The 14069-nt window shown below is 38.6% G+C and overlaps 1 protein-coding gene across 4 annotated transcripts in view; it reads left to right on the top strand.

Moving 5' to 3' along the window:
• The window catches only part of DYNC2H1 (dynein cytoplasmic 2 heavy chain 1), a 460552-nt gene that overhangs the window by 176757 nt on the left and 269726 nt on the right, over positions 1-14069 (top strand). For all 4 annotated transcript variants that reach the window (XM_055422858.2, XM_055422857.2, XM_055422859.2 and 1 more), the window contains exon 60: positions 5185-5271. In XM_055422858.2, coding sequence (XP_055278833.2) covers positions 5185-5271 — 87 coding nt within the window. The remainder of the gene's footprint in view (positions 1-5184; positions 5272-14069) is intronic.

The raw sequence follows: 14069 nt of genomic DNA, 5'->3' as shown, positions 1-14069 counted from the left end.
CAGGCTTCCCTGTCCATCACCAACTCCTGGAGCTTACTCAAACTCATGTCCATTGAGTTGGTGATGCCATCCAACCATCTCATCTTCTGTGGTCCCCTTCTCCTCCTGCCTTCAATCTTTCCCAGCATTAGGTCTTTTCTAATGAGTCAGTTCTCCACATAAGGTGACCATTGTATTGGAATTTCAGCCTCAGCATCAGTCCTTCTAATGAATATTCAGGTCTGATGTCCTTTAGAATGGACTGGTTGGATCTCCTTGCAGTCCAGGGGATTCTCAAGAGTCTTTTCCAACACCACAGTTCAAAAGCATCAATTCTTTGGTGCTCAGCTTTCTTTCTGTCCAACTTTCACATCCATATATGACGGCTGGAAAAACCATAATTTGACTGCCTTTGTTGGCAAGGAAATGTCTTTGCTTTTTAACATGCTGTCTAGGTTTGTCATAGCGTTTCTTCCGAGGAGCAAGCATCTTTTAATTTCATGGCTGCAGTCACCATCTGCAGTTATGTTGGACCCCAAGAAGATAAAAATCTCTCACTTTTTCTATTGTTTCCCCGTCTATTTTCCATGAAGTGTTGGGACCTGATGCCATGATCTTAATTTTCTGAATGTTGAGTTTTAAGCCAGCTTTTTCACTCTCTTCTTTCACCTTCATCAAAAGGCTTTTTAGTTCCTCTTCACTTTCTTCCATAAGGGTGGTGTCATCTGCATATCTGAGGTTATTGATATTTCTCTTGGCAATCTTGATTCCTGCTTGTACTTCATCAGCCCAGCATTTCACATGATGTACTCTGCATATAAGTTAAATAAGCAGGGTGACAATATACAGCCTTTACATACTCATTTCCACATTTGGAACCAGTTGTTGTTCCATGTCCAGTTTTAACTGTTGCTTCTTGACCTGCATATATTTTCTCAGGAGGCAGCTCAGGTGGTCTGGTATTCCCATCTCTTTAAGAATTTTCCACAGTTTGTTTTGTCCACGTAGTCAAAGGCTTTGGCGTAGTCAATAAAGTAGAAGTAGTATGTTTTTCTGGAACTCTCTTGCTTTTTCAGTGATCCAACATATGTTGGCAGTGTGGTCTCTGCTTCCTCTACCTTTCTAAATCCAGCTTGAACATTGGAAGTTCACAGTTCACGTACTATTGAAGCCTGGCCTGGAGAATTTTGAGCTCAGTCGGTAAAGAATCTGTAGCTCAGTCGGTAAAGAATCTGCCTGCAGTGCAGGAAACCTGGGTTTGATCCCTGAGTTGGGAAGATCCCCTGGAGAAAGAAATGGCAACCCACTCCAGTGTCCTTGCCTGTAAAATCTCATGGACTGAGGACGGAGGAGCCTGGTGGGCTGCAGTCCATTGGGTCACAAGGAGTCGGGCAGTACTGAATGAGTAGCACTTAACACTTTGCTAGTGTGTGAGACGAGTGCAATCATGCAGTGGTCAGAGCATTCTTTGGCATTGCCTTTCTTTGGGATTAGAGTGAAAACTGACCTTTTCGAGTCCTGTGGCCGCTGCTGAGTTCTCCAGATTTGCTGGCATATTGAGTGCAGCAGTTTCACAGCTTCATCTTTTAGGATTTGGAATAGCTCAGCTGGAATTCCATCACCTCTGTTAGCTTTGTAGTGATGCTTCCCAAGGCCCACTTGACTTCACAATCCAGGATGTCTGGCTCAAGGTGAGTGGTCACACCATTGTGGTTATCTGGGTCATGAAGATCTTTTTTGCATAGTTCTTCTATGTATTCTCGCTACCTCTGCCTAATAGCTTCTGCTTCTCTTAGGTTCATACCATTTCTGTTGTTTATTTGCATGAAATAAAGAGCCCTTCTTTGCTTGAAATGTTCCTTTGGTATCTCTAATATTCTTGAAGAGCTGTCTAGAAATTGAGTGCTAATACATTGTTTTTCTCTAAGCGTTTGAAAATTTTTAGCATATATTTTCCAAAATATATGGCAGGTGTGGGAAAAATTTAATGACTTTAGGGGCTTAAACTTTCAGTTTGCTACTGAGTTAGTGTTAAATTTTGTCTCATTTGTTCTGAATGTGGACTAAGAAGTATGTCATGTTCTTCCATTGTTCAGTTTTTGAAATTATCTTTTCTTTCTTACTCTAGACAAGAAGCTTTAGCTGCTTAAGTCTCCTATTTTTCTCAGTATAATACGTGAAATTTTCATGTTAAATCATACTATATATATTATTTTGATTAAATATTTTTATAGCTTAAAAATTATTTTGAGTATATTTCTTTTCTTGTATACCGTTTGTTATTCTTAATAATTGTCTTTTTTTCAGTTAATTTTTTTTTTTCTGTTTTTGTGTCACATACTTATCCACAGTCTGTCAGAAGCTAAAACGTATTTGGAATCTGTGTTCTTTTTGCCTTTCTCGTAGCACTGTCTTATTTAGAGCCTTTCATCCTCCTGTTTCAGTGTGGGTTCGTTCTTCTGGAGGCTTGCTGTTTATAGCTTAAATTGTCTTGAGATTGCTTTTCACCATTATTCTGGGGTTACATTTGTCTGTTTTCTGATCATATTCTTTTATTTTGAGTCTCTTTCTCTTTCTTAGTTAAGTCCCTCATTTTTCTGGAAGACATCATTTATGTTGTTGTTATTGTAAGGTTTTATGGGATGGAAAGTATTTTTAAATTTCCTTGTCTAAAATTATATGATGCCATTATTGGGCCGAGTTTTAAATATTAGACTAGATGTAGATTAATCTCATGATTTGAAGGCCCTGTTCTATTGCAGTAATTCTCAGAATGTGTTCCCTGAACCAGGAGCATCAGTGTTACCTGGGAAATTGTTAAAAGAGCACATTTTTTAATCTCTGTCCAGACTGACAGAATCAGATATGTGTGGAATGAGACCTTGCAGTCTGTGTTTTTGACAAACCCTCAAGTTGATTTGTGCAATGCACTAATGCCCTGCAGTGCATGGCAGTATGGACTGGACATTTGATGACAGCCTCTCAGTAATTTTGGATATTTTTGAGAGGAGTAAGTCAGTCATTTTTCTAGAAGAGTCCTGTTATTGTTGGCTAGGACTTGAGTACAGGTGGTAAGGGGTATAAATTTTGAGTAAGGGGTATAAGTTTGACTTTCAGGGGTGTTTTAAAAGGATAGGCTGCTCTCAACGGAGGAGGGAATCAGAGGTCAAACTCTTTATGACCAAATTATGAAACAACCTTTTGTATTTGTTGTTGTTCTTCAGTTGCTCAGTCATGTCTGACTCTGTGACCCCATGAACCTCAGCATACCAGGCTTCCCTGTCCTTTACCAACTCTCAGAGTTTGCTCAAACTCATGTCCATTCAGTCAGTGATGCCATCTAACCATCTCATCCTCCGTTGCCCCCTTCTCCTCCTGCCTTCAGTCTTTCACGGCATCAGGGTCTTTTCCAGTGAGTCAGCTCTTTGCATCAGCAAAGTATTGGAGCTTGAACTTCAGCATCAGTCCTTCCAATGGATATTCAGGGCTGATTTCCTTTGGAATTTACTGGTTTGATCTCCTTGCAGTCCTAGGGACTTATCTTATGTAGCACCACAGTTTGAAGGCATCAGTTCTTTGGCACTCAGCCTTCTTTATGGTCCAACTCTCACATTCGTACATGACTACTGGAAAAGCCATAGCTTTGACTACATGGACCTTTGTCAGCAAAGTGATGTCTCTGCTTTTTAATACACTGTCTAGGTTTGTCCTAGCTTTTCTTCCAAGGAGCACGCGTCTTTATTCCATGGCTGCAGTCACCGTCCACAATGATTTTGGAGCCCCAGAAAATAGTCTCTCACTATTTCCATTGTTTCCCCGTCTATTTGCCATGAAGTGGTAAGACCGGATGCCATTATCTTAGTTTTTTGAATGTTGAGTTTTAAGCCAGCATTTTCACTCTCCTCTTTCACCTTCATCAAGAGGCTCTTTAATTCCTCTTCAGTTTTTGCCATAAGGGTGGTCTCATCTGCATATTTGAGGTTATTGATACTTCTCCTGGTTATTGATATTTCTCCTGGCAATCTTGATTCCAGCTTGTGCTTCATCCAGCCTGGCATAAGGAAGAATACTGCAGTGTGTCGCCATGCCCTCCTCCAGGAGATCTTCCCAATCCAGGGACTGAACCCAGGTCTCCCACATTTCAGTTGGATTCTTTACCATCTGAGCTACCAGGGAAGCCCAGGAATACTGGAGTGGGTAGACTATCCCTTCTCTAGAGGATCCTCCTCACTCAGGAATTGAAACAGATTCTCCTTCATTGCAGGCAGATTCTTTACCAGCTGAGCTACCAGGGAAGTCTGATGTAGTCTGCTTATAAGTTAAATAACCAGAGTGACCATATACAGCCTTGACATGCTCCTTTCCCAATTTTGAAATAGTCCTTTGTTCCATTGTTCCATATCTGGTTTAACTGTTGCATACAGGTTTCTCAGGTGGCAGCTCTGGTGGTCTGCTATTCCCGTCTCTTTAAGAAGTTTCCAGTTTGATGTGATCTACGCAGTCAAAGACTTTAGCACATTCAAAGAAGCAGACCTAGATGTTTTTCTGGAATTCTCTTGCTTTTTTTTATGATCCAGCAGATACTGGCAATTTGATCTCTGGTTCTTCTGCCTTTTCTAAATCCTATTTATACATCTGGAAGTTCTCGGTTCACTTACTGTTGAAGCTTATTTTCTTCAGAGGTACTTGTCTACATTTTCTGAACATTTTTGAATTCTTCTTTTGGCTTATCTTTCTGCAGTCATTTAAATTTTGGCCTTTTGCATTTTGGTATGTTAGTTTTCACCTTTCAAAATTTTATTAAAATTACTCCTTTGTTAAGATTTAACAAATTTTCTTTAATACTTTTCATTGTCTTTATCTTTTTACATGTATGTTTTATTTATTCCCTTGGTTTCATTTTAGTAGGATTTTAGAAGGGATTGGGGATAAATGAATACTTTACCATTTTTATCCAGAAATCTGTTTGCACAAGTGTTTTAAAATGTAGATTCTTGGAAGTGATGTGGTTAGGGCAGAGAATTCACTTTTAATTTTAGCATTGCTTTTCAAATAAAATTCTAAATGAAGGTATTAAAACTAGTGAATTATTGACAGTTTTCATTGTCATTGTCATTTGTTTACTACAAGATTATATTTTACAGTGCTGTTGCTGCTTTTTGTTGATAAATAGAGTGACTTCTATGAAATTGAATTATATTTTAGAAATTTGTGGAAAACTGAAGATAGAAAAAGGAAACTAGAAGAGCTTCTTAATTCTGTTGGTCAAAAAGTATCAGAACTCAAAGAAAAGTAAGTTAAGTTTTGAAATATATTTTGAGTACTTGAAAACCTACCTCAATTGATATTAAGTTTTAAAAAGCTCTTATAATTAATATATTGTTTTTGATTTATCACTTTAAAATGGTGAATGATATAAAATAAGAGTGTATTCCATTTTTTAAAAAGTTTAATGAGACCAAAAATATTATAAGTTTCCATTTGTATAGCCATCACTGTGTATATTCCCAAGCAATGGAAAACTGAGCAGGAAGAAGCGAATGTACTGTGTTAATGCTGGGAGTGTTTCCATTTGGTATTCCTACTTCTTTATTATTTTTACCTCAGCATTTTAGACTTCTGTATTGCAGATGATGCTACAGTACTACTTATTCCATAATCTGGAATTATGAATGGTACATGATCATGTTAAAAATGTTTTATATTTTTAGCTTTGGTCTTTTTGGTATTAAAAATATTCCTTTATGCAAATATACTTAAATGTAAAAACTGTTTATAAAAGGGATTAATCTTAAAGCCTTTCATGTACCTCTTGTTTCCTGTGATTGTTTTTAATATAGGACAAAAAAAATTCCGGTATGGGACTTACAGAATTGGAAGACTGGAGAACATGTCATTAAAGATAGCATGTGTTATCACTTGCTACTTTCTTTAAGTCATGTATTACATTTCTTTTTCTTTCTTATGGAAGAAATACACATTATTGTACCAAGAAAAAGTTCCATTAGACTAAAATCTATTAATTTTTTCTATATATAGTCAGGAAACAGTCATCTCTATTTACATTTGTGTATATTTACTTAATATACATAAATGAAAGCTATGGTGAAAGCTATAAATTCAATGCTTTTAATATTCCTGAATGTTTTTGTACTACATATAGATATGAAATTGCATAATTTCCCTCCTGGTATGTAATTAGAGTAGTATAAGGAAAATAATGTATTCTTTTCAATATTACATGCTCAGAATCAGTATTTAATTTTACTAAAGTGATTATCAAATATTTATTGAGTAGTTAGCTTATAGTACCAGTGTTTTGACTCCATTTATTAGTCACTTGCACGTGTCAGATGTTGTCTTACATATTCATCTTTTTGGCATTTAGAACAATATTGAGAGGTGGATATTCTTACATAATTTGCGATCAGAACGCTAAAGGTTAGAAAGGTTTGCTTAAGTTGAACAAGTAGTAAATGACTAAGCAAGCATTAGATCCTATATTTGACTCCTTTAAGTTCCTTTTCTTAGTCACTGCATCATATTACTAGTATTTTGGGAGGATTATTATGAAAACCTTCTGAATAATGTGATTGAGGACTTTGTGGATAATATGACTGAGGAATTGAATTTTTAATTTTAATTAATTTAAATGTAGATAGCCACATGTGGCTGCCATATTGGACAGGTGACTCCTAGAGTCTTATGTCTAGGGGAGGGAAGAATAGGGCACTTAGGCAATAAAGAATAGAGGGCCTGCAACTTAATAGCAGCACACCCATATATGAATTTTAGGTCCTCTACTTACTATTGGCAAGACCTGTGCAGTAATCTGTTTGGATCCAAGTCTCCATATTTATAAAATGAGAATTATAGCACTTATTTTGAATTGTTCCTGGAATCAGCACAATCCTAGGTGTTCTCTTTTATGTATTTATTTATCTGTGGCCGTGCTGGATCTCTGTAGCTATCCGTTGGTATTTTCCAGTTGCAGCTAGCACGGGCTGCTGCCTAGTTGTGGTATGGTTGTGGCTTGTGGGCTCTAGAGTGTGTGGACCTCAGCAGTTGTGGTGCGTAGGATCAGTTGCCTCACAGCATGCCCACATGCTCACATTACTCAGATTCACGTCCATCAAGTCGGTGATGCCATCCAACCATCTTCCTGGGCCGGGGATTGAACCCGTGTCCCCTGCACTGGCAGGCAGATTCTCAACCACTGGACCGCCAGGGAAGCCCAGTCCTCAGCATTTTGAAGGAACTTACATATTTGTTGGACTAAGTAATCATATGGAATCTTCTGTTATATTTAGTAAAATAATAAATTTGAGTATTTTTAAGGAAAATAATTTAAAAAGAAGTTTTAAACTTTGGCAGATGGGCACATAGGGAGAGAATATATCTAATGGGATGGATATTTGAAGTGAGTTTTAAAATTTTATTTGTAGTTTTGATAGGTGTTTATTTGTTGGAGTTAGAGTGAGGGGTGAGGTAGTTATAAGGAAGGAGCTGGATAATGGAAGAGCCCATTGACAGTCATGGCAGATGAAAAATAGTGCATTGTTTGAGAATATAAAATTCTGATGCTGACATCTAGTTTTACTGGACTAAATAAAATCAAATAAACTGAAAATATAAATTAGATCAATCATACTGATGCTTATACATAATATAGTAGGACATCACAGCCCTGTGAGAATATTCCCCTTTATTTTTTTTTTGTAATTAATTTATTTTTTATTGGAGGCAAATTATTTTACAATATTATATTGGTTGGTTTTGCCATACATTGACATGAATTCGCCCCGGGTTTACATAAGTTCCCCCTCCTGAACCCCCCTCCCACCTCCCTCCTCCCTTTATCCTCCCTCTGGGTCATCCCCGCATGCCAGCCCCAAGCATCCTATAACATGCATTGACCCTGAACTAGTGATTCATTTCACATATGACAACTTACGTGTTTCAATGCCATTCTCCGAAATCATCCCACCCTCACCCTCTCCCACAGAGTCCCAAAGACTGATCTATACATCTGTGTCTCTTTTGCTGTCTCGTATACAGGGTTATCATTTGCATCTTTCTAAATTCCATATATATGCGTTAGTATGCTGTATTGGTGTTTTTCTTTCTGGCTTACTTCACTCTGTATAATAGGCTCCAGTTTCATCCACCTCATTAGAACTGATTCAAATGTATTCTTTTTAATGGCTGAATAATACTCCATTGTGTATATGTACCAAAGCTTTCTTATCCATTCGTCTGCAGATGGACATCTAGGTTGCTTCCATGTCCTGGCTATTATAAACAGTGCTGCAATGAACATTGGAGTACATGTGTCTCTTTCAATTCTGGTTTCCTCGGTGTGTATGCCCAGGAGTGCGATTGCTGGATCATATGGCAGTTCTGTTTCCAGTTTTTTGAGGAATCTCCACACTGTTCTCCATAGTGGCTGTACTAGTTTGCATTCCCACCAACAGTTTAAGAGGGTTCCTTTCTCTCCACATCCTCTCCAGCATTTATTGCATGTAGACTTTTGGATAGCAGCCATTCTGACAGGTGTGAAATGGTATCTCATTGTGGTTTTGATTTGCATCTCTCTGATTATGAGGGATGTTGAGCATTTTTTCATGTGTTTGTTAGCCATCTGTATGTCTTCTTTGGAGAAATGTCTGTTTAGTTCTTTGGCCCATTTTTTGATTGGGTCCTTTATTTTTCTGGAATTGAGCTGCAGGAGCTGCTTGTATATTTTGGAGTTTAATCCATTATCAGTTGCTTCATTTGCTATTATTTTCTCCCATTCTGAAGGCTGTCTTTTCACCTTGCTTATAGTTTCCTTTGCTGTGCAGAAGCTTTTGATTTTAATTAGGTCCCATTTGTTTATTTTTGCTTTTATTTCCAATATTCTGGGAGGTGGGTCATGGAGGATCCTGCTGTGATTTATGTCGGAGAGTGTTTTGCCTACGTTCTCCTCTAGGAGTTTTATAGTTTCTGGTCTTACATTTAGCTCTCTAATCCATTTTGAGTTTATTTTGGTGTATGGTGTTAGGAAGTGTTCTAGTTTCATTCTTTTACAAGTGGCTGATCAGTTTTCCCAGCACCACTTGTTAAAGAGACTGTCTTTTCTCCATTTTATATTCTTGCCTCCTTTGTCAAAGATGAGGTGTCCATAGGTGCGTGGATTTATCTTTGGGCTTTCTATTTTGTTCCATTGGTCTATATTTCTGTCTTTATGCCAGTACCATACTGTCTTGATGACTGTGGCTTTGTAGTAGAGCCTGAAGTCCGGCAGGTTAATTCCCCCAGTTCCATTTTTCTTCCTCAAGATTGCTTTGGCTATTCGAGATTTTTTGTATTTCCATACAAATTGTGAGATTATTTGTTCTAGTTCTGTGAAAAATATCGGTGGTAGCTTGATAGGGATTTCATTGAATGTATAAATTACTTTGGGTAGTATATTCATTTTTACAATATTTATTCTTCCAATCCATGAGCATGGTATATTTCTCCATCTATTAGTGTCCTCTTTGATTACTTTCACTAGTGTTTTATAGTTTTCTATGTACAAGTCTTTTGTTTCCTTAGGTAGATATATTCCTAAGTATTTAATTCTTTTCGTTGCAACAGTGAATGGAATAGTTTCCTTAATTTCTCTTTCTATTTTCTCATTATTAGTGTATAGGAATGCAAGGGATTTCTGTGTGTTGATTTTATATCCTGCAGCGTTACTGTAATCATTGATTAGTTCTAGTAGTTTTCTGGTAGAGTCTCTAGGGTTTTCTGTGTAGAGGATCATGTCAACAGCGAACAGTGAAAGTTTTACTTCTTCTTTTCCAATTTGTATTCCTTTTATGTCTTTTTCTGCTCTGATTGCTGTGGCCAAAACTTCCAGAACTATGTTGAATAGTAGTGGTGAGAGTGGGCACCCTTGTCTTGTTCCTGACTTTAGGGGAAATGCTTTCAGTTTTTCACCATTGAGGATAATGTTAGCTGTGGGTTTGTCATATATAGCTTTTATTATGTTGAGGTATGTCCCTTCTATTCCCATTTTCTGGAGGGTTTTTATCATAAATGGATGTTGAATTTTGTCGAAGGCTTCCTCTGCATCTATTGAGATAATCATATGATTTTTATTTTTCAGTTTGTTAATGTGGTGTATTACGTTGATTGATTTGTGGATATTGAAGAATCCTTGCATTCCTGGGATAAAGCCCACTTGGTCATGATGTATGATCTTCTTAATATGTTGTTGGATTCTGATTGCTCGAATTTTGTTAAGGATTTTTGCATCTATGTTCATCAGTGATATTGGCCTGTAGTTTTCTTTTTTTGTGGGGTCTTTACCAGGTTTTGGGATTAGGGTGATGGTGGCTTCATAGAATGAGTTTGGAAGTTTCCCTTCCTCAGCAGTTTTCTGGAAGAGTTTGAGTAGAATAGGTGTTAGCTCTTCTCTAAATTTTTGGTAGAATTCGGCTGTGAAGCCATCTGGACCTGGGCTTTTGTTTGCTGGAAGATTCCTGATTACAGCCTCTAGTTCCGTGCTTGTGATGGGTCTGTTCAGATTTTCTATTTCTTCCTGGTTCAGTTTTGGAAAGTTGTGCTTTTCTAGGAATTTGTCCATTTCTTCCAGGTTATTCATTTTATTGCCATATAATTGCTGATAGTATTCTCTAATAATCCTTTGTATTTCTGTGTTTTCAGTTATGATCTCTCCATTTTCATTTCTAATTTTATTAATTTGGTTCTTCTCCCTTTGTTTCTTGATAAGTCTGGCTAGCGGTTTGTCAATTTTATTTACCTTCTCAAAGAACCACCTTTTGGCTTTGTTGATTTTTGCTATGGTCTCTTGTTTCTTTTGCATTTATCTCTGCCCTAATTTTTACAGTTTCTTTCCTTCTACTGACCCTGGCGTTCTTCATCTCTTCCTTTTCTAGTTGCTTTAGATGTAGAGTTAGGTTATTTAGTTGACCTTTTTCTTGTTTCTTGAGGTGTGCCTGTATTGCTATGAACTTCCCCCTTAGCACTGCTTTTACAGTGTCCCAGAGGTTTTGGGTTGTTGTGTTTTCATTTTCATTCATTTCTATGCATATTTTGATTTCTCTTTTGATTTCTTCTATGATTAGTTCATTATTCAGCAGCGTGTTGTTCAGCCTCCATATGTTGGCATTTTTTATAGTTTTTCTCTTGTAATTGAGATCTAATCTTACTGCATTGTGGTCAGAAAAGATGCATGGAATGATTTCAACTTTTTTGAATTTACCAAGGCTAGATTTATGGCCCAGGATGTGATTTATCCTGGAAAAGGTTCCGTGTGCGCTTGAGAAAAAGGTGAAATTCATTGTTTTGGGGTGGAATGTCCTATAGATATCTATTAGGTCTAACTGGTCTATTGTATCATTTAAAGTTTGTGTTTCCTTGTTAATTTTCTGTTTAGTTGATCTATCCATAGATGTAAGTGGGGTATTAAAATCTCCCACTATTATTGCATTATTGTTAATTTCCCCTTTCATACTTGTTAGTAATTGTCTTACATATTGTGGTGCTCCTATGTTGGGTGCATAAATATTTATAATTGTTATATCTTCATCTTGGATTGATCCTTTGATCATTATGTAGTTTCCTTCTTTGTCTCTTTTCACAGCCTTTGTTTTAAAGTCTATTTTATCTGATATGAGTATTGCTACTCCTGCTTTCTTTTGGTCTCTATTTGCATGGAATATCTTTTTCCAGCCCTTCACTTTCAGTCTGTGTGTGTCCCTCGTTTTGAGGTGGGTCTCTTGTAGACAACATATATGGGGTTCTTGTTTTTGTATCCATTCAGCCAGCCTTTGTCTTTTGGTTGGGGCATTCAGCCCATTTACATTTGAGGTAATTATTGATAAGTACGATCCCGTAGCCATTTTCTTTATTGCTTTGGGTTCGAGTTTATACACCCTTTCTGTGTTTCCTGTCTAGAAAAGATCCTTTAGCATTTGTTGGAGAGCTGGTTTGGTGATGCTGAATTCTCTCAGCTTTTGCTTGTCTGTAAAGCTTTTGATTTCTCCTTCATATTTGAATGAGATCCTTGCTGGGTACAGTAGTCTGGGCTGTAGGTTATTTTCTTTCATCACTTTAAGTATGTCTTGCCATTCCTTCCTGGCCTGAAGAGTTTCTGTTGAAAGATCAGCTGTTATCCTTATGGGAATCCCCTTGTGTGTTATTTGCTGTTTTTCCCTTGCTGCTTTTAATATTTGTTCTTTGTGTTTGATCTTTGTTAATTTGATTAATATGTGTCTTGGAGTATTTCGCCTTGGGTTTATCCTGTTGGGGACTCTCTGGGTTTCTTGGACTTGGGTGATTATTTCTTTCCCTATTTTAGGGAAGTTTTCAACTATTATCTCCTCAAGTATTCTTTCATGGTCTTTCTTTTTGTCTTCTTCTTCTGGGATTCCTATGATTCGAATGTTGGAGCGTTTAACATTGTCCCAGAGGTCTCTAATATTGTTCTCATTTCTTTTAATTTGTTTTTCTTTTTTCCTCTCTGTTTCATTTATTTCTACAATTCTATCTTCTAACTCCCTTATCCTGTCTTCTGCCTCTGTTATTCTACTGTTTGTTCCTTCCAGAGTGTTTCTGATCTCATCTATTGCATTATTCGTTGTATGTTGACTCTTTTTTATTTCCTCTAAGTCCTTATTAAACCTTTCTTCCATCTTCTCAATCTTTTTCTCCAGGTTATTTATCTGTAACTACATTTTGCTTTCAAGATTTTGAATCATTTTCACCATCAAAATTCGAAATTCTTTATCAGGTAGATTCGCTATATCTTCCTCTTTTGTTTGTGTTGATGAGCATTTATCTTGTTTCTTTACTTGCTGGGTATTTCTCTGCCTCTTCATCTTGCTTATAATGCTTTGCTTGGTGTGGCCTTTCCCTCTTCTGGCCGTTTGTGGAGTTCTCTTTATTATGTAGTTTCCTCGTTGTGTGTGGGGTTGGACAGGTGACTTGTCAAGGTTCCCTGGTTACAGAAGCTTGTGTCGGTGTTCTGGTGGGTGGAGCTGGATTTGTTCTCTCTGGAGTGCAATGAAGTGTCCAGTAATGAGTTATGAGATGTCAGTGGGTTTGGAGTGACTTTGGGCAGCCTGTATATTGAAGCTCAGGGCTAGTTTCCTGTGTTACTGGAGAATTTGCGTGGTATGTCTTGCTCTGGAACTTGTTGACCCTTGGGTGGTGCTTGGTTTTAGTGTAGGTTTGGAGACGTTTGATGAGCTCCTATCGATTAATGTTCCCTGGAGTCAGGAGTTCTCTGGTGTTCTCAGGATTCGGGCTTAAGCCTCTTGCCTCTGGTTTTTGGTCTTATTCTTGGAGTAGCCTCTAGACGTCTCTATCTGTCATTTCCAAGGTGGTTCCCTCTGTTTTAGCTTCTATTTGCTGGTCTCTTCAGTGTCTAATTTCCGCCCTGATACTAGGGGGTGGGTGGACACTTTTTAAGGCTCAGTTGTTCAGTCCTGTTGTGGGAAGGGAGGAACACTGCAGACAAATATCTCTGGCGTCTGTGGGGAGTGCTCGCAGCGACTCGGCCACACTGGGTTTGCCCCCGCTCACAGCGCGTGTGCTGTCCCAGGCTACACTGCACAGGCTCTAGGTTGCTCTGCCGGGAACTGTCCGAGGCCGGCGCCGGGTTGTATGCACTTCCCAGGTCTGAGCGGCTGAAGTTCAGGTTCTCAGGTACTCGACAAAGGCGCAGACTTGGTTGGGCCTGCGTTTTGTGCCTTCCCTGATCCGAGCAGTTCAGGGGACCAGGTGTTTGGCGAGCGCCGTCTCTGCGACTTATCGCCTCCCCAGTCCCCGCCACTCAGTTTTCTGGGTGTACAACCGGCGCACCTTCTCACGGGGACATCGACCGGCCCGAGCCCAAGAAGTCCTGATGAGCAACAAGCCTGTCTGCAGTTTGTATCAGATGCCTTTCTGGGGCCGCAGTTGCCCGCTCCGGCTCTGGCTGCGCTCCCTGCCTGTCTCAGCGAGGGATGGGGGATGGGCCGACTGCAGCCGGCTCACTCTGCTCAGTCCTTTATTCTGTGAGCGGGGCTGGCCAAATCTTAGGTTAGAGCTTTCCG

This window comes from Moschus berezovskii, chromosome 14 (genome assembly GCF_049115385.1).
Source record: "Moschus berezovskii isolate FMDL1 chromosome 14, NW_MosBer_1.0, whole genome shotgun sequence".
Taxonomy (NCBI): Eukaryota; Metazoa; Chordata; class Mammalia; order Artiodactyla; family Moschidae; genus Moschus; species Moschus berezovskii.
This window is presented reverse-complemented; position numbering and strand designations above follow the sequence as displayed.